Source organism: Penicillium digitatum, chromosome 1, assembly GCF_016767815.1.
Source record: "Penicillium digitatum chromosome 1, complete sequence".
Taxonomy (NCBI): domain Eukaryota; kingdom Fungi; phylum Ascomycota; class Eurotiomycetes; order Eurotiales; family Aspergillaceae; genus Penicillium; species Penicillium digitatum.
Genome location: NC_089384.1, coordinates 1 through 20,585, shown reverse-complemented (window position 1 = coordinate 20,585; position 20,585 = coordinate 1). Strand labels below are relative to the sequence as shown.

General features: G+C 48.2%; 6 protein-coding genes across 6 annotated transcripts; 3 read left to right on the top strand and 3 right to left on the bottom strand.

The window, feature by feature from the left end:
• Nucleotides 1-543: 543 nt before the first annotated feature.
• On the top strand, nt 544-2,502 carry Pdw03_2325 (Reverse transcriptase, putative; the record flags this gene model as incomplete). Its single annotated transcript, XM_066100148.1, has 1 exon — nt 544-2,502. One exon carries the CDS (start codon nt 544-546, stop codon nt 2,500-2,502), a length of 1,959 nt encoding a protein of 652 aa, XP_065955548.1.
• Nucleotides 2,503-2,549: 47 nt separating this feature from the next.
• Pdw03_2324 (reverse transcriptase) lies at nt 2,550-6,698 on the top strand (the record flags this gene model as incomplete). Its single annotated transcript, XM_066100147.1, has 2 exons — nt 2,550-4,032; nt 4,549-6,698. The coding sequence occupies 2 exons, from the start codon at nt 2,550-2,552 to the stop codon at nt 6,696-6,698; spliced, it is 3,633 nt and encodes a 1,210-aa protein (XP_065955547.1).
• Nucleotides 6,699-7,922: 1,224 nt separating this feature from the next.
• Nucleotides 7,923-9,309, bottom strand: Pdw03_2323 (Zn(2)-C6 fungal-type DNA-binding domain; the record flags this gene model as incomplete). Its single annotated transcript, XM_014682555.2, has 2 exons — nt 7,923-9,071; nt 9,130-9,309. The coding sequence occupies 2 exons, from the start codon at nt 9,307-9,309 to the stop codon at nt 7,923-7,925; spliced, it is 1,329 nt and encodes a 442-aa protein (XP_014538041.2).
• A 3,970-nt stretch (nt 9,310-13,279) lies between these two features.
• Nucleotides 13,280-13,667, bottom strand: Pdw03_2322 (uncharacterized protein; the record flags this gene model as incomplete). The annotated part of the gene is made up of 3 exons (XM_066100146.1): nt 13,280-13,478; nt 13,537-13,606; nt 13,664-13,667. 3 exons carry the CDS (start codon nt 13,665-13,667, stop codon nt 13,280-13,282), a joined length of 273 nt encoding a protein of 90 aa, XP_065955546.1.
• Nucleotides 13,668-15,385: 1,718 nt separating this feature from the next.
• Nucleotides 15,386-17,179, top strand: Pdw03_2321 (Amino acid permease (Can1), putative; the record flags this gene model as incomplete). Its single annotated transcript, XM_014680552.1, has 3 exons — nt 15,386-15,584; nt 15,647-15,664; nt 15,729-17,179. 3 exons carry the CDS (start codon nt 15,386-15,388, stop codon nt 17,177-17,179), a joined length of 1,668 nt encoding a protein of 555 aa, XP_014536038.1.
• A 255-nt stretch (nt 17,180-17,434) lies between these two features.
• On the bottom strand, nt 17,435-18,938 carry Pdw03_2320 (MFS monocarboxylate transporter, putative; the record flags this gene model as incomplete). Its single annotated transcript, XM_014680553.1, has 4 exons — nt 17,435-18,223; nt 18,296-18,556; nt 18,610-18,707; nt 18,761-18,938. 4 exons carry the CDS (start codon nt 18,936-18,938, stop codon nt 17,435-17,437), a joined length of 1,326 nt encoding a protein of 441 aa, XP_014536039.1.
• Between the last annotated feature and the right edge of the window lie 1,647 nt (nt 18,939-20,585).

Genomic DNA, 20,585 nt, shown 5'->3' with positions numbered 1-20,585 from the left:
TAATGTTTCGAGTCAAGTATTTCTTTCCGTCAAGTTCTTCAAACCCCCAAATTACTTCCGCATCCCATCCCTTAGACGCATTCCGGGCCACTTCTTGAATAACCTTGTCGCTCAGGCTAGCCACCTCAAGAATTTGGCGGATGGAGTCTTCCAGTATATCGGATCTGTCGATAAACTGTAGCTGCATCTGAATATCTCCGAAAATAGGCAGCGAAAAGTCTTGCAGTCTTCCATCGACTGAATAGCTTCCTTCGCTGTCAAAACCCCCTGGATGGACAGTTTGAGTAATACGAAGTGTTGTGACTGGTTTCAAGTTGTCGGCCAGATCACAATCTTCTTTGAGGTTTCCGTTGCTGTTTGCGGATAAAGAAATGGTCTGGCAAATCTGTAATGAAAGTCGGGCGTGGCGAAAACAACTCTTTTTGCCCAGATTCAATTTTTGTTCTATCTCGCCAACCAAGGGCCTACAGGCTCTCAAAATTAGTTCAAATTCTTTCTAACTTCCGGCTCTATCTTTTGATCCTATTTTATAGGAATTGAAGGATGGCTGTCGCCGGTGGTGGAAGAAAACCAAATTCGCCCCCTGAAACAGAGTTTTCAAAGGCACCCCCCAAGAAACCACGGAACCACTTTAGTACCATGGAGGAGCTCGCTCAGAGTGCTAGAGAGGTGCTGAACACAATGGAAAATGACGGAAGAGGTGAGATATATATTATCAACTTTGTGAAATCCGTCGAGCAATACGCACTGAACTCCCTGAAGGGGGACAAACCGCAGGTTCAGGTCATGGAAAAGGTGCAACAGGCACTCAACCGACTCGACCAGCGTATGGATAGCATCGAAAAAGCTACGACGGCGATCAAAGCAACAGCAACGACACCGTCCACACAAACAAGCAATTCGAACGACTCGGCAGCCTTCTGGGCACGGCTCCAGAAATGGGGACAAGGGACCGGCTCCGGCCCCCCCCCATCTCTCCCGACAAGCAATGGATCATCCTCGATCGGAGTTTCGCCAGCTGAGCTCCGCGAAGATCGAGAGATTATCGTCAAGATTCGTGACAGCGACACCCGCGAAACCCTCCGCCGGCGGACACCAAGGGAGATCGTCGAGCAGGCTGAGAGGACACGGGAGCAAGCCGCCCGGAGGAAAGCCAGTGCCCCCCTTGGTGGTGGCTGCCACTTCTTAGCGGCGAAGGTTCTCCCCTCTGGGGATGTGAAGATGACGGCGAATAGCGCTTCCGGTGCGGAGTTGCTACGAAAGCATGCTGACGGCTGGTTGAAATCATTCGGCCCAGCAGCACATGTTAGGAAGCCGACATGGGGGGTAGTAGCGCGCGGTATCGATACGAAGACGATGCTGTTGACACAGGAGTCGATGGCGGGGATGGCGAAGGAGCTGGTACGCCAAAACAGCCACTCATGGGGTGATACCCAGGTTGAAATCCTCCACCTTGGCTGGCTAGTAAAACCTGGCAAGCGTCGTGAAGGCTCTATCATCATTGAATTCACCGACCCGGTGGTTGCAAACCAGGCGATCACGCAGGGTACGCTCTGGCAGCACCAAGTGCACCAGACTACCCGCTTCTGCCGAGAAGGCCGTTCGAAATTATGCCTGAAATGTCAGAAACCAGGACATGTACACTCACAGTGTCTAAACGAATACCAGTGCGGCCACTGTGCGAAGCAACACCCGACCTGGGAGTGTGCTAAGCAAGGGGACGTCGAAGTGAAATGCGCCAATTGTGGCGGAGGCCATAGGCCAACGAGCGACGCATGCGAAGTAAGAACAGCAGCGAAAGAAGGGGCAAGACTAGCACTGGCTAACAGCCCTCTATTCCATCGTGTGCCACTCCACTTCCGGCAAAGGGAGACTACGAAGGGTAGTACCACTACCTCCCAGTCCCAACAGGGACTCGATACCCCAATCCACGCGCCGCAGCAAACTGCACAGCGCACGACGATATATCGGGCAGCACCTACATCGAATCGGACGGTGATCGCATCGCATCCGACAGAGAACGCACCTCATCCGACAGAGAACGCATCGCATCCGACAAAAGAAATTCGGAGGATGTATACAAAGGTTGGGGTGGAGAAGCCCCAACGAAGAAAGGAGCCCAGCCATGTGATGCGAACTAGATCGAGAACGTCGGAGGATGACGATCTACCTATCATACCAGAGGAGCTCGCTGAAACTGCCTCAGCAGTAAGCCAGTCGGCTCGCTCTTTGAGGTCACAGAACCAAGAGACTATGCAGTTCATGACAGATCCGGAGAAACAGCTCCAGACGTCATATAAGAAGAGGAGGATGACAGCACCAGCTGATGATATGGCGGAGGACTACGTTATGGATGAACAACCCCGAACGACTCGGCGATACCAACTGGTACGACACAAAGTTGCTGAAATCGACGAAGATGCGGAAGAGGAGTTCCATGATGCGTCGGAGCACAGTGATGATCCAGGAACAGACACCAACAACACCACCACATCTCAATGAATTACTTCCAAATAATTCAATACAATGCACACAACGCCCATCCAGTCATGGCCTCATTTCTGTCAGACAAAGCAGTCCAGAAAGCGGATGTGATTGCGGTTCAGGAACCCTGGATCAACTCTCAATCAACAACAACCCACTACCCAAACAAGGCCACCCACCAACTAGTCTTCCCGAAGGAGTTGGAAGGTGAACGAGCCAGGGTCTGTCTGTTCGTGTCGAAACGGATCGATCCAGGTTCCTGGTCATGCAAGACGGTGTCGAAAGGATACCAGCTGCTGAAACTGCGGAGGAACCATCTAGATGGGTGGACAGACCTCTTTATGCATAACATATATAACAACGACGATGGTGAAACGGTGGAAAAGCTCAATAGAGAGCTTGCCCAGAGACCATACGCAGAACATATCCTGATCGGGGACATGAACCTACACCACCCAACGTGGAGTGGAATAGGTTCCAAAGCGAAAGCGACCGCAGCAGCAGAGAGACTTTTAGATATCGCGGGGATTCATAATCTGTCACTGACGACAGAGACTGGATCACCGACATGGCGAAGAAACGAGCAGGCATCGGTCCTAGATCTCACCTTTGTCAGTAACACACTAGCAGAGAGGGTGGTTGAATGCCAGGTCGGTACCGATCATGGGTCGGATCACTACCCAGTAGTGACAACAATCGACATCGGTACCCCGCCATACGAACCACCAAAGAGGAGAAACTGGAAGGCCACAGACGACAAGAAGCTGATAGAATTCATCGAGCGACAACTCACCAACACCACCACCAACACGAATAATACCACCACCACCAATACCACCACCAACCCCCAAAACCTCACAACAGCCGACGATGTGGAGGCTGAGTGCCAAGCATTCATCCAAATCATCAACGACGCAGTCGATATCTCTACACCATGGGCGATCCCTTCGCAGTGGGCAAATCCCAGCTTCACACCAGAGTGTCAGGAAGCAGTCAAAGAAGTTCGACAGCTCCGCCGTCGACACGAACGGACAGGGGACCCTTACGACAAAGAGCTATACAAAGCAGCACGAAACCGGAAGACCCGGCTGATCAAGATCGCGCTCCGTCGATACCACCGCCGTAAGGTACAGGAGGTTATCGAGGAGGGTCCTGGCGGTATGTGGAGGATGAGCAAATGGGCAAGAAATCGGCAGGGGGCATATGACCAGGGGGTCACGCCGTCAATCAAGATACCAGGGGGACTAGCCGAGACAGTCGAAGAGAAAGCAGCTGCTTTCCAGCAAGCTTTCTTCCCAGTACCGCCACCGGCAGATCTCTCTGACATCGATTCGAAGGTGATCAACCATGATCCGACGGAGATCAATCGAGGGCCAATCCGCTTCCCAGAGATCACACACCAAGAGATCAAACAGGCAGTCAAAGCATCGCCACCAGACAAAGCGCCAGGAGAGGACGGCCTTCCGAACTCCCTATGGCATAAGCTTATTGAGATACCGACAGTACTCGACACCATCTCTCGAATTTACAACGCGTGCATACGGCTTGGTACCAACCCAACACACTTCCAGAAATCGATTACAGTGGTACTACGTAAGGCTGGTAAGCGTGACTACCAGCTTGCGAAGTCATACCGGCCAGTTGCGCTTCTTAATACACTCGGCAAGTTCCTCGAGGCAGTGGTTGCCCGACGAATTAGCTACGCAGTGGAAACATACAAATTGCTTCCGGATACCCATTTCGGCGGGAGGAAGGGAATCTCAGTCGACCATGCTATCCAGTCGATCATCGGCCGGATACGAAGAGCTTGGGGGAAAGGCAAGATAGCAAGCATGCTACTACTTGATGTATCCGGAGCGTACGATAACGTTTCTCACGAAAGGTTACTCTACAACCTCCGCAAAAGGGGACTCGGTCAGCTCGCACCTTGGGTGAAAGCATTCCTTACATCCCGAAGTACTAGAATCCGTATACCAGAAGGGGTGTCAGAGAGTATCCCAACACCAACTGGTATCCCACAGGGGTCACCTCTCTCTCCAATCCTTTACCTAATCTACAATGCAGATCTGGTAGAGGGCTGTGAGGGTGTGAAGACAAGTGGATGGGTAGACGACGTTGCCTTCATTGTCATCGGGAAGGATGAGCATGAAACCATCTCAAAGCTGCAAAAGGCATGCCAATATGCCGACGCCTGGGCAGCTAGGCATGCCTCGGTGTTCGATCCTAAGAAGTATGCCCTTATCCACTTCGTTAACCCGGAATCTGGGGGGGAAGAGCACACACCACTAGTACTGCAGGGCACCACAGTACAGGCCACCACAACAGCGGAGCGGTACCTCGGGGTCTGGCTAGACCCAGGGTTAACTTTCCAGCACCACCGGCAGCAAATGCTTGCTAAGGCCGGCGTCAGTTTACAAGCACTAAGAGGACTGACTGGCTCCACATGGGGAGCATCTCTCTCCGCTATGCGTGCTATCTACCAAGCAGTGATGATCCCACAGATGCTCTTCGGAGCAGCTGCCTGGCACTCACCGCTGACCAGCACACTAAGAGAACGAAGCTACGTGAAACAATTTGCAAACATCCAGTCAAGGGCAGCCTGTTTAATGAGCGGTGCCTTCAAAACAACTGCTAGGGAGGCACTGGATATTGAACTGCATTTGCTACCTATGCAGCAGCAGCTTGACCGGCTAGTCCAGTTGGCTGCTATTCGTATACGTACAGGCCCGGCATACGCAGTGCCGAAAACAATGCTAGTGGAGAGAGGACACATGCAAAAGCAAAGGGGGGGGTATACACCGATGGAGGCCCAAACCTGGAAGAAGGGTGGCTGCCTCACTACACCCTTGGGGCCATTGGCGAGTACTTGGGAGAGCAGGAAGGCATACATCCAGGCACCATGGACCAAGCCACCAAGGGTATACATTGAGGAGAGAGAGCGAGCAATAAACACACACAAGCGAACCACCGAACAACTCTATGCACCAGCAAGGCTCTATACCGATGGGAGCGGGTATCAAGGCGGCATTGGGGCCGCAGTGTACCCGGCATACCCATACAGGCGGAATGAAGCCAGGCTGTGTAATATGGGGACCGACGACGACGCCACTGTGTACGCTGCCGAGCTACGTGCTATCGAGATGGCATTGGAAGTCATCAAAGAAAGGTTCAATGATGACAACGAATGGCGGGACTGTCTGGCTAAGAGTGGAGTGGTCATCTTTACAGATAACCAGGCGACGCTCAGAGCCATCCAAAACCCACGAATGCCATCTGGCCAGGTATATCTTGAAGGATGTCTCCGGCTGTTGGAATGGTGCAATGATAAAATCCAGGTGGAACTACGCTGGGTCCCCGCACATGAAGGCATTCCGGGGAATGAGGCTGCAGACATGTATGCAAAAGAAGCAGCTACCACCACCGAGACCAACATTCATGATACCAATGCCAATGCCAACACCAATGCCAACACCAATGACAACACCAATGTCAACACCAATGTCAACCACAACCGATCTATCCGGCTTGCCGCCGCAGCGAGCAAGAGTGTGAAGCGAGAATCGACGATCGCGTGGGAGAAGGCATGGACAAAGGGAGGATCAAAGAGGACAGCGAGGAGGACGAGGAGGATGATCGAGGTGCCAAGCAAGTCAAATTTGACTTATTGGAAGGGCCTGCGGAAAGCGACAACATCAGTTTTGATCCAACTCCGCACAGGTATCATCGGACTTGCTGAATATCTGTCCAAAATCAAGCGAAGCGACTCACCGCGCTGTCAATGTGACCTGGGAAACCAGAGTGTGAAGCATGTCTTGCTGGAGTGCCCGCTTCTGAAGGAACTGCGGTCGGAGATGGTGGAGGAATTGTTTATGGAGGGGGTGTCGACAACGCTTGGAGAACAAGCAATGTTGACAGAAGTGAAGGCAGCGCCGATCGTGGCGAAGTTCATGATCGCATCGGGACTCTTGGGACAGTTTCAGTCAGTGGACTCGGTCGCCATGGGTAAGGAGCAGGGGGAGGAGGATTCAAAACCGAAACCAACCCAAGACACTGCGAATGTTGGAGAAACAGGGAACACATCACAGTGGCCGGGCGCCAGGTCCGCCGAGGTCACCTCACACCAACGCACATGGAGAACAACGCACGCTGCCGATGAAGACGAAGAAGCATGGCGCCATGACCCGAACCTATTCGTGTTCGACCTGCCGGAGTGATGCAGCAAGTAGACCTGGCAGTCCTGGGGATACAGGGACTCGGTGACTCGGGGAGCTGGATGAAGAAGTGGAGGTAGAGAAGTGAAGAAGTGGAAGGTGCATTGCAGAGAAAGAAGGGGACACTCTGCGCCCGCGGGGACTACGGGAAACCATCTACACCGGGCAGATGGATTGACTTTCTTTACATTTCTTTTGTCTTGTTTGCATTACGCCGGCCGGTTTGTGGCCTTACTTTTCAGGTGGCAGGACCTCGAGAAATCGAGTCCTGCTCACAGGGTGGATCTGCATACTGGGAATGCACCACCATTTATCGTCGGGAGCGGGCTCTGGGACGCAACCCCCGCATAGCAGCATGTATGTAAAGCGAGCTAAATCGGGTCAATGAATTCATCATCATCATCATCATCATCAAGTCGGGCGTGGCGCAAGACCTTTCGGACAACCCAAGGTACACCTTGCTATTCATTCTTAGCAAGACCATGCCAATATACCAATTTACTATTGCTCTTACCAAGACGAAAACTTCATCTGGATCGGTCGACAGCTTTCGGTTCTGATCATCATGTTAGCCCATTTTAAAGGCAAGTAGTCAAATCAGGAAATCCTACCAATACCCAGGTTCCAGTGAGATCAGGAACATCTTTGAAATCAGGTATAGCCATTGTTGGGAGGGGGGCGGATTGGCAAATGAGTTGAAAAGACTTCTGTTCTTCCTCGATTGAAAAGTATCTCTCTGTGGCAATGAGGCGACTCGTTCCTTTTGAAGGTGGAGTTGAGTCTGCTGAACTCCGTACTCTAGGGATTGTCAAACAGATTCTAAATCAAAATCGGACTCGGACTCGGTGTCCGAACATGCAGGGAATGTCGAGCGGAACTATTCATTCATGCATAGACTGCGGCAGCCCATCAACACCAGTGGTCTCATATTGAAAAGGATCGAATATGGTATAGTTTCCATTTCAAACCAATGTTTCTCTTTGCTGAACCATAGAGGAACCTTCTACCACCTTTTTTGGCCCAGATTGTGAGAATCAACAGTATGAAGATACACTTTTTCAACTTTACGTGACTCTTCATTGAAATGATCGGTAGATACACTTCTAGTCATCTTTCTCTTATAATTTGGCAACTGAATTTGTCTAAATCGCCTGGTTCTAGAAACATGCAAATTGAAGGAACAAGTAGATATTCTTAAATGTTGTTGAGAATTCCGATAGACCATACCTAATCAACCACTGGGTCTTTGACAAGTTGACGCAAGCACTTCATTATTTCCTCCAACGACATTTCAGAATGTTCTTGTTCTTGTGATAAGACAATTTCGCGGATTGACGTTGACCAATCTTTTTGGTGGACTGTTTCGGATGGGTTGAATCGATCCTCTTGGGGCTGAGCTGAGCTTGACCGCAATTTAAGGGCTTGATCAAGCTCTTCCATCATTTTGGAGCCAAAATCGACCAATGATTGAACCTGGACAACGAGGTTTCCTTCCAAAATGAACTGCCCAAATCGCACTTTCGGTAACAACAGAATCGTGGCTGCATCAGTTGGGGGAATGATGAGAAATAGTTGGTATAACCGCATGAAAACAGCATGGTAGATGCGAACTAGTGAACAATGCGCCTCCAATATACCTAGCCACAATGCTATATCGCATTTCGGGACTGTGGGAGTTGTCGCTGGATCCGGAGATGCTGCAGTGGTTTGATACCCGGAATCATGTGGGGATGCTGTGGTGAGATCTTCATCTCCACCATTTTCGCCAGCATCAGGAAGGATAAACGAAGAGCCTTCACCAGGAAGGATAAACGAAGAGCCTTCACATCCACCACCCTCCGATTCAAATATTTGTGTAGCAAGTAGAACCTCCAAGCTCTCTTCCGTGGCACCACATGAAGATCGAACAATTGCCAAAAGCCAAGAAGAATGATCAAGTAGACGATATATTGGAAGGTCAAGTGTCTCAATCGAGAAACCAGAATTTTCACAGAAAAGTGGTGAAGATTGTATAAGCATCGATCTGGTCTCTAAAAGCTCTAAATCCTCTAAAATCCCCCCCTTCAATCTCAAGAGACTCTTACGAATCTCTAGCTTGGAAGTAGAGGGTAGACCTTCTTGCCATGTTGTTATTGGAAGAGGCTTGGTTATAGTTGCAAGGTCTCGGTGATCCTCCCATACTGGATCTGGAAGGTCCTTGATTGCAAATAGCGATTCGTTCTCGTCATAGTTGAGACGCTTAGTTTGAACAGGCTCGGGAATTGCAATTTCAGTGGCTTGCCTAGTGCTTGTCGGAGCAATACTGGTAAAAACAGAGGAAAAACAAGATTTTGCCTCGCAAGGATATTGTTGGTTCGATGGCATCCAATCACAAGGCTACGGTGATTAATAGTCAGCAGATGGCCGGTCTGTATCCCGTAATGTTCCAACTTACTAGGTTATAGGCATCGGTTGACAAACTTAAATGAGGATGACCCCAATGCTCAACTGGAGCCATGAAGTTTCCAATCCCTAGGGGAATATTAAACCTAATGTCTGCTGAGGATGCAGGAAAGCTGCCTCCAGGAAAATTAGGCATTGCCGCTGCTTCTCCCCAGTAATGGTGCTCTTCCATGTTGCGTCTCTCTGGGATCGGAGAAGGGGAATGCAACAACTTCTCCACTCTGGAGCCGGACGATTTATGAAGCACAGACATTGATTCATGCCTTTGATCGAATCTTTGGCGCTCACGGTCATCTCGTGCAAGTAGGTTCTGACCATGGTTTGAGGGTAAAGTAACCGGTGCAGGGCGGTTCATGCTTGTGATGCACATTTCTTGGGCCTTGAGGCATCGCTCGCAAGACATGCCATTCATAAGATCGCGCTCGCATCTCAACTTTTGCCCACGACAACGATCACAAGCGGACCTTCGAGAGTGTCGATAGTTGTGGATCGTATGCATTGGATGGATAAAATTAAATGAATGAAAAGCCAAGAGATAGTATCCGTGGCGGCTGAAAATTGCAGAAATGGAACATGTTGAGAAGCTACAAAGGGTAATATGTACTCCGTTCTTGCTCGACTAAAATTGAATGGAATATAGGTACCTACCAATTGATTGAACTATTCCCATAAGCACATCTAAACTTACTTCAGGCCCGAGGAAAGATAGTTCTATTCGAAATTAGAGCCTGAGAAAAAGGCCAGGAAAGCGCGTGGACTGGCATCACTGCATCTGTAGGCCTCTCTCTCTCTTGGTTATGATCCACGACTTTTTTGTAGATGACCCTACGAAGTGATTCGCTGGATACTCCCGATATTTGGACATCCCAATTCTCAGGTGTGACAAGTTCCCAAGTCATGCCAACTCTGTCCTCTTACAACATGTGTGTAGATATGCGGACATGCAGAGAGAAGTTTAAGGGTGTTTCCATCGCATCCATGAACTGAAGACTGAGCCCTAGAGTCCTGGCAGGAGGTGCGTCAGGATCCATAAAAGGTGTTACACCATGCTGAATTAGGAGCTATGTATCAGGGGACATGTCTGCCGTGATACAGTGGAGGTGAGTGTGGTCTCACATGGCGCTGCATCTGAAACTTAAGAGGTTGAGACGGCTTCAACAGTCCTTTCACCCGAGTTAATAACCTTGGGGGAAATGTATATGACTGGTTTTTGATTTTTAACACCGAAAAAAGTGGATTTTTGTCTCAAAGTTCACAGGTCATCCTACCAACGGCGCTTAAGGCCATCCGGATAGCCGCAATTTTTATCCTATCCTATAATACCTGTGCTGTAGGCATTGGAGAGGAGCTTGATGCCTTTGAGAGAAAAATAAATTCTGGCTTAAATGTTATTAAAAAATTATCAAATCCTAGTTGGAAGATCGTGAAAGAGATTGTAGAACACTTGAAATGGTATGAAAAAATACTCTGAATTTCTTCTAAATAATGACAAGGTCCGCGCCTTTTAAGCAATCTGTGCGGACAATGCTGACTAAACATCACATATAGTTTATCTGTCTCGGCATGACGCCATTGAGGCATTTGTTCATGTCTCAGGGTGGCACCACACATCTCGACAGATCGCAAGTGGCGTTGAACCCGAAGCCACATCGGAGTTCGGAAAATCAAGGCCATACTAGGAATCTTCCGCCTTAAAGGTTCTGGGGCCTGGCAGTTTTCTTTTTTCCTGTGCCCCTGCTGAATTTCATATTTTGCATCCACACCAAGAAATCCGCTGATTACAGAGTATTCTAATTTCAACTGTCTAGTGGTGGAGAGTGTAAAGCAAGGGGTTGAAAGCCGGACCACGCCCCTGGCCGGAGCGCGGTTAGCTTTCAAATGCTCGAAATATCAATCGATCGTAGGAGGACAAGAAAATTTGAGTTATAATTCGAGGACAGCCCTATTCACTTCTCTTGTTTATCCCTGGTGTATAGAACCCCCGTGCGCTTTGCCTTTGGGGTCAAAAGCTGATGACATGCATTGTTTATTTTATGACTGGCAGCCGCTTGTATCCCGTATCTGTGCCTCATCTATCCACCAGACCAGTCCCAGACGACAAAGATCCGTTGGAAGTTTTTTGAATTTTAGCGTAAGTTCTTTTCACTCTGCCTTGGGTGTCCATTCCAGTCCTTTATCACAGCGCGAACGCCCTGACATCATTTTCGCGGAAGACCTTTCAACATGTCTCGTACGATTCGGTCATCCACTGCAGTCTTGCAGAGGATCAAGACAGTCTATTGTAGTTCCGCATGCGGACGTCCTTTGATTGTTCCATTTCAATCATATACTAACGTCTGTTGACCAGCTTCGCGAGGGCTGAGATTCTTTTTGTAATCGCCACAATTTTCCGGGAACTTGACATGGACCCTTGCTAAAAGCAACCATCTACTTTTCGGGGTTTTTACTCTCTTGGTCCATCTACTACTCCGGTATGAAGTTGCTAGTCTGGGAAAAAATCTTCTTGAATAGTTATTCCGGTCATCCCCACAGGTGTCTGGCTTGGCACCCGCCAATCACACACCTGGACCCCCCGGGACCCTCACCCCCATGATGGCCGGCTCACACGTCGGAGACAGCCGTCACCAACTGGCTACTCAGCCCTCGCATTTACGAATGCATGAACTGCAATCTGTGGAGAAGGATCTTTGTCTAATAGAAACCATAGCATTGCACGTCCCAATACCCCATGGGAGGTCGCGGGAGCAAGCGAAAGCTTGCTCCCTGCCGGACGTTAATTAAATCTACCTACCTACCACAGGTGTCTGGTGCATATAGTCAAGATAAGGACTGGGAAACCGGAAAACAGAAGGCGGATAAAGACACCGTGTTCCGGAAGGGATGATCCATTCATTGCAAGTCATTACTTGATCTGGAGGGCTACCTTGAAGCCTTGTTGCCACGGCGTTGGTAATTCTTTGTGGGAGTCAAATACGAAAATGAAAAAGTCGCGGCAGAGGAAATCGGAAGACAAAAGCCCGACATACCATAGGCCCCTAAGCATAGCGGACGTCTACTACGTTGTCAGATGCGTTCGATAAACTCCATTGAGAATGGACACCTTACAGGGCACAGAATTGTTTCGTAATCTGCCAAAGTTGTTGTTCCATCGCGGTAGAGTCAGTTGAGCTCGTCTCGTAGCCTTCGTAGCTTGTCTGTGTATTTAAGTAGATGGAGGTTAAGTGCCGTCAAATTCCTCGCTGTCGTTTTTCCTACGGCCGGGATATAGGTGAAACCCTTCTCGACTCAAGTTAGACTCCTTCCCTTCTGGGGGAAGCCTCCTGTCTAGAAACGCATATAACAATGTGCGTTTAGGCACACTGGCCTCATCATTTATTGAGTTTCCACCAGCGCTTTGATAAGTAATGATCGATTTAGCTAGTTGCAGAGTTTCCACTTTCTGATCAATTGCCGGGCCAATGTGAGGTTTGAAACTCACAGCTACCCATAGTTGAAGCAGGTTCAACAAGGCGACAAACCAGCGAAACTTTTTAAATTAATATTAACTTTCAAAATTGCCTCAAAGGTCTTTGGCCACTACGGTATGAAACCGGAGTCATTCAAATGACGGAACGATTTGACCCATTGAATACTCCACAACCACGATGTCGTGTAGGCCATAAAAAGGCAGCGGGGTACCTCTCTCCTTCCATGCTCGCATTACTTTGCGCAGCTTATCAATCATTCTCCGGAGCATAGGTTTTGACTGTTGAATTCGCTGCTGAAAAAAGAACGGTTTCGTAGGTTGTCGACGTATCCGATGATGGCGGTGATTGACAGAGCCAAAAGCCGAGGCCGGTGCCTCAAACATGCCAGTCAAATGTAGCTATTTGTTCCTCGGTTTTTCTCGGGAGCACAGGATTTCATAGAACTCTGGGTCGATGATGTGTAGTTCAAAGGTCGACGGCTTCGGAATTGGTCGACCAGGGACGGACTAGTCATCGCCCAAAAATTTGTGCGCAAGAACAGAATTTGACAAGCAGCCAGCGCTTGTGTGTCCGCACGATACTGCCTGGATCGAAGCATCGAGCGTGCACGGGCATGGAAGATGCGGGGAGAGGGGGAAATCCTTGCTGATGAATCCTTGCTGATGACCAGTCTGTTCAGTTCTCAGTCGTTGAGATAACGCACAGGTGGGGATGCTGTGACTGTCCATATTGAAGACAAGCTGGAATATGGTCCGCATTGTGGCGGAGTGCCAGTCGCCAAAAGCCCAACATCTGCCGTGGGTTGAGATTGCGTGTTGACTCCCCAGCAAGGTGGCCATTTGTAACTTGTGGGTAAATCGACCATGCTGCCAAGCTGCCCACCGAGTAATTCAGGTTAGTCCGTGTTAACTGATTGTTGAAACACGACTGACCGATCAAGTTCACTGGGGTGATGAATACTCTCCTCACTACCCTTTTGAACACATTCATCGTCACTTCCGTCTTTCTTGGATCACGGAAGGCGCGGAGGAAATCCAGCTGCAGAAAGTTGGGACGTACACATTTTGGATTTGCCGGCCCAAAGAAAAAGGAAGTGAAATATGCTGAGCGTTCAAAAGCCAAAATTTGATCTGACCCTTGAACCAGGTACTGGGGCTTGAGACCAGGCCAATTTGACTGAAGTGCGACCGAGTCTGCGTCAACATCTTACTTACATAGGCAAGTAGAAAAATGAGTTCGCATGTAGTACTAGGGTATGAGATATGGCGGTTTCAGAAGATCTCCTTGTAGTATTGTAAACATGAATGTCAACTGGTGTCAAGTTGGAATTTCTCATGGTGGACCTTGTTGCCGTTGATTCTGCAAAGATCGCATGGTATCTACTGTGCTAACAGGCCGTTGGGTTTTTTTTTTTTTTTTTTTTTTTTCAAGACCTGGACTCTCCGTTAGAAGGATCCGCCACCTAGATACAACAAATTTAAATAAATCAAGGAGTAGGTTTAGATTACAAAATGTAATGTTGTAAGGGGCTCCCTAAAACCTAGGCTGAAACTCGATTATAGTATTTAAATGAACCAGATTGTTATGTGTCCTAGGTTTTGGTTAGTTTTTGAAGACTTCGGTAGCACTGAAACCCAGCATTTATGTTGTACATGTAACTTTTGAACGGTCCGCCTAGTCAAAGGTACAACTGTGTGTGCGTGGCATGTTGCATATGGGTGGCGGGCCCTCCGTTTAGAGGGTCCGTAATTTAAAAAAAAATTTAGAAAAAAAAAAAGCAAAGGGCCGACAAGTTGCTAACCACGCATTATGTGTAACCAGCACCAAGCATTCGCTTGCTCCAAGGGGGCTCAATAAGCCTTAGGCAGTAGATCTGTACCAAGTGCTTGGCAAAAGCCATTTTGGACATTTCCTGAGGCATCCATTGGAAGCAAACCCTGCAAACATCTCAGTAGCACTCTGAATTTTCAGGTGTGAATTTTCAGGTGTAATCACGTGAACAGTCGTCATTGTTGCCTGAATTCCGAGACAGCACAGTACAAGCCGAGGTTTTCCCGAAACCGGAAAAACTCTCAGTCCTCTGTACGAAGTACAACATACAACATATGTTGTAGCCGACGTACAACATAACTATAATGATCTTACCACCAAAACTGCTTGAATCCTATGAGCACTTGTGGTAATTGCGTACATGTTTCGCGGACATGTGTCTATGCGTACATTTATTCTGGGATTTTGATAGAGATGGTATGCAGGCTACAAATGAAGTTGTAGATGTGACTGGAAAATCTCTGTATGCGTGCAGAGAGAGAAACTACCTATGTTGTAGGTACAGGCACTACAACATAGCTAGACTGAAGTACTGGGAGCAAACAGAGAAGTCACATGACTTTCAACAGATTTAAATGATTTTTTTTTTTTCAGATCGACTGTGATTCTAAGTAACTCTAATGAGTATTTTGCTTATTGAGGTGTGTACTCAATGCACGTTGGTACTTCCATACTCCGTACAACGTAGAGATGCTCAGAACTTTACAACCTCCAGGTCCCGTTCCTTCCTTTTCCGGGCGGTTCAACGCCACTTACCTAAAATAATTAAGATTCTTGACTCCACCCATGGATCTATTCTCGGAACCCCACCGAGCCCGTTCTTGGAAGCCTTTGCAGAAAATTCTTTGAACTTTCGACAATCTTGGAAACAAATATACAGTGGTGATAACCTCAGCTAGCTGCATTCAAATCCTACAATTGGATATAAGCCCCCTATTTGGTAGTCCAGCCATGTCCGAAATGGTCTCTCACAATACCTCTGCGGAACAAAACGATACCAAAACCTCTGCAAATGCGATCTCTGCAGAGTCGGATAATGCTTTCCAAGACACCAAGGAGGCCGATGCCGAGCAAAATCACGCAGACGCCTCCAACCCTGGGGAACTGAAACGCAAGCTGAAAAGCAGACATCTACAGATGATTGCGATCGGTAAGTCTTCGCTTTCTTGATCAAGATAGGTTACGGGACATGCTAACTTACTTTTGTCGCAGGCGGAACTATCGGCACAGGTATACTCTATTGCCTTCAAATCCTCGGCTTGAAAGATCACGAAATCTAACACCACTGTTGTAGGGCTCTTTATTTCTAGCGGCACTGCCATCGCCGAATCTGGTCCAGCGGGCGCGTTGATCGCCTACATCTTTGTCGGCTCCATTGTCTATTCTGTCATGAGCTCGTTGGGCGAAGTTGCAACTTTTATCCCAATCCCCGGTGCCTTCACGTCATATGCAGCCCGGCTGATCGACCCAAGCCTTGGATTCTCTATGGGCTGGATTTATTGGTTCAATTGGGCGTCCACATTTGCTGTCGAACTGACCGCCACCGGCACCATCATCCAATATTGGGATCCTAGTCTGAATATTGCCATATTCATCGGGGCGTTCTGGGTGTTTATCACGGCTATGAATTTTCTCCCCGTCAATTTTTACGGAGAGGTGGAGTTTTGGTTTTCCACAATTAAAGTGGCCACGGTTATCGGCTTCATCATTTTTGCCATTTGCATCGATGTCGGAGTTGGGGAGCAGGGCTATCTGGGCTTTCGTTACTGGAGCACGCCGGGGGCTTTTGCTACATATAGTTCCCATTTACCGGCATCGGTAGGCAAGTTCGTTGGTTTCTGGGCGGTGCTTATTCAAGCTGGATTCTCCTATCAAGGCACGGAGCTTGTCGGTGTGGCGGCTGGCGAAACCGAAAACCCACAAAAGACAGTTCCATCGGCTATCCGCAAGACGTTTGTTCGAATTCTCCTCTTCTTCGTCCTGACGATCTTCTTCATTGGGCTCGTTGTCCCCTATGACAACGGTCGACTCACTACCGCGACAACCAACGCATCATCCTCGCCTATGGTCATCGCGGCCGATTTGGCAGGAGTAAATGTTCTTCCAAGCTTGATCAATGCCGTGCTTCTGTCCGTGGTTTTATCAGCCGCAAACTCCAATGTGTATAGTGGCAGTCGAGTCCTGACTGGATTGGCCAATGAAGGATTTGCCCCAGCTTGTTTCGGCTGGGTTACCAAGCATGGTGTCCCCTATATTAGTGTGACTTTTACCGCTTTGTTTGGTCTGCTGGGTTTCATGAACGTTTCCAACGATGCTGGTCAAGTCTTCACGTGGCTCGTGAACCTTTCTAGCGTTGCAGGCTTTGTGACCTGGGCCTCGATCAACGCGTGTCATATTGCGTTCATGCGTGTATTGGCAAACCGCGGGATTTCTCGTGATACCCTTCCGTATAAGGCCATCTTGCAACCATACCTCGCTTGGTACGGTCTCTTCTTCAACATCCTTATCGCCCTCACCCAGGGCTTCACTTCTTTCATCCCACATTTCCGAGTGACAGATTTCTTTGTTGCCTACATCTGCCCCATCGTCTTTGTAGTGCTCTATGTCGGGCACAAGGTGATTTTCCGTCCATCATTTGTCCGTGCGGCCGATGCCGATATTGACACAGGGCGCTTGCATTACGAAAAGGAAGTCGATGCTCCTAAGCCATGGTACTGGAGAGTCTGGGGCTGGGTCACGAAGTAATATGGCACAATCATCAATTTCAATGTCTTGCAAGGGACCTGCGCATGTTGGATAGCGTATTTACAGTACCCAATTGTAAAAAAAAAATTATTCCAAATACGACGAGCCGTATTCGTAATCTTGTTTTTCTTGTCCTCTATGCTCCTGTAAACTTGTACTGATGATATTTTAAGAGCACACCTTGCCTCGGATTTTGGGAAACATCCCTTGATCACAAAATGATCGGCCATGGTTGCTGTGCGTTACCACTGGTTTTTATATCCACTTTAAATACCGGGCCACAACGGAAAAGCCGCCTATCAATGCGGTTGCGCCGGTGCAAATGACGAGTGTCCCGTAGCCAGTTCCATATGCACCCAATGCGTGTCCTCGCCAGCTATCTCTCTTGAGAAGAGCCTCACTTAAGGGGCCACTTGCCACATTGCCTATCCCACGCCCTGTTTCCATGAATGGGAATATTACAGTCTCGTCTGCTAGTGGATTGGCCTTCTGCACCTCGTGGGACACCCCCGCCCACGTGGAAGAAAATCCACCCGCGAGGAGACCATAGGCAATGCAAAAGACGTATAACGGAGGGATAGTGGCGGCAAAGCCCCAAACAAAGAAGACCGCGATGACGGTACCGACAGTTGACATCAAGATGCAGGTGGTGATATGAAATCGGTCGGAAAGGAATCCCATGATGATAGATCCAAAAACTGAAAACAAATTGACGAGTATGACTGTGAGAGACGCCATGTAGTCGCTGGCACCGAGACTGCGCGCGTAAGTTGGAAGGTAGATGGTCGGCAGGAAGAACCCGATTGCTTCCAGAGTGTTGCCAAGCTGGTAAATTATGAAGACTTTGTTGTGCAAGAAGCGAAAATTTAGACGGTGGTACGCAATTTCTGTCGTACAAACTCTCGGTCGATGAAAGTAGAGAAAAGGCACAGCAAGAACGAACAATGCCACTGAGGATATTTGAAGTGTGGCTTCAATCCCATACTGGTTCAAAAGCCACTGGATAGCAAGTGGGAAGACTATCCCAGACACACCTGACCCGCCCTAATGAGATATATCAGTTTCAGTTCACCTTGCCGTAAGGAGCTCCCGGCTGCAGAATAGTTCATAACTCACCCAGACAATACCGAAGGCAAGCCCTTTTCGTTTATCAAACCACTCAGACATGAATAAGATAGTGGGAGTATAGGCAAAACAGCCACCAATTCCAAAGCCAATCCCTTGTGACAAAATAAGATGCGTGACGCTGGTGGAAAGGGAACTCAGTGCCAATGACAAACACATGATAACAACTCCAATGGTCGACACCCAGCGAGCAATCCCAGGCACTAAAATCATAAAAATGATTGCCAAGGGAGCAATCAGGTACGCGATACCCTGGGTTTTGTTTTAGCAAGGGAAGGGGGGCCTAGAATATGTTGACGACTAACCATGGCACAAGTCCCAATAACTGCGATGTTTTTTGAATCTTCAAATGGTTCATGTGTACTGTAGTAGTCTTGAAATATACCGAAGGCGAATGCGTAACCTACTCGCGTGTTAGTTTGGCTAACAATTCACCCTCGACCAATGATCACATACCCCAAACTAGAGCTTCGAGCATTGCAGATGCCATAAGGAACAGCCATGCTTGAACTCCTCCGTCGACTGGCGGCAACTTCTCATCATCCAGAATGATTCTGCTGTCGGACTGTTGGTCGGAGGGTATGAACGATGTACTCCGGCTGGTGAGGCTAGGAGCATACTCCTTAGGCTCCATGATGCGAAATATTTCACTGACAAGTATCCAGGATGCGATGGGAATTCGAAAGTACAACGAGATTGTGTGTGAAAGCCACGGGGAAACCCTCCTTTGAAAAGGGTTTATATTGAATACGGCCGTTTGAAAGGAAGGCCAGGATCGACCGGAGAAAAAGAAATAAGCTAATTGAAGATAGCTGCATGACGAAATAGATCTCCTTCACAAGGATCATCCACCCAATTGGCGTGCCTGAAAGGTAGCGCAAAAGCACATACCTGGAATCCAGGTAGACGAAGGTCCCAGCAATGTTATGCCGACCCCTAGATGTACTGATGTCGTCCATTTGACAAGTCGCGCGTCCAGGAATACCGTAGCATGGTTATTTAACGGTTCTCTAGGTTTCCAATTGCTGTTAGCAGACATCTGCTCGATGGAAATTTTCTTCTCTTTCATTATTCACTGTCTACTGAAGTTTTAGGGTAGAACTTTGCAATTTGCTGCTAATCGAGGCCGTGCCGATCAGATCTGGGATCTGCTCCAGAAATATTCCGAAAGAAATAAGCACCTCCTTTAGACTTGAATCACTGTGTGAATGCACGAACCGCCCCGCTCAACGGATTAACTAGGAAATGGAATGTTGATCAGGATCACTGCATAGCAGAGCTGGTGGGTTCGGAGAATTCCATGTTGATAACAGGTACCCATACCGCTGTCATTGGCAGAGATAAGAACCAAAGGGGAGTCACCTTGCTCCTTATGTCTGAACCTTCGTGGCTGGGTAGATCCAATCAGTATGGATGCTCCCACCTCTGGATAATGTGTCGAAATGAGAGGTGTCACCTATGCAAAAGGTCCAGGATGTCTCAATGGTGCCACACCTAAGATAAGTATAAACGACCCGAAGATATACGTACCACTATATTGATATGTTATATATATATCGTTTAGTTAGCCTTGTCTATATAGAATATTTAAAAGGAGTAGATCTTTTTTATTTTTTTTAGTTAGAGAATTAAAAGTATTTATTTTACCACTTCTATTAGTAATCTATAAATTATTAAACCTAACGATCTCTATTAGTTATAAGCCCGGTTTTATTATATTAAAAGGTTATTGACCTACCCGCCCTTACTATGTATAAGAAAATACATCTCTAACTACCAAGATTGTCACGGTGCGAACCGTGATGCTTACTTAGTAAGAGGAAGATTACGGCACGTGATCTCCGACCTGTTTATCTGAACTTCAGTTCTAGATCCTGTTGTAGCTCTTCGAGCTACGTCTTGTATAATAGCCTGCCCCTGCCTGTACCTGTCAATGGGAATCTGATCTGTTACGACCGGTTCCTACCAGTCATCTCCTATCATACCGTCCTGCCAGCCCGCACCCTGACACGGTTAGAGCTAACGTTAAAGGTGTTACCAGCCAGTTCTTTAAACAAAAGAGTGCATTTTAACGAGAATACTAAGTACAGAGAAAGAAGAAGAAAGAAAGAAACCTGCGAGATAGGAACCTTTTATCGGGCCCTGTAAAGGGCTTAGGGCTTAGGGCTTAGGGCTTAGGGCTTAGGGCTTAGGGCTTAGGGCTTAGGGCTTAGGGCTTAGGGCTTAGGGCTTAGGGCTTAGGGCTTAGGGCTTAGGGCTTAGGGCTTAGGGCTTAGGGCTT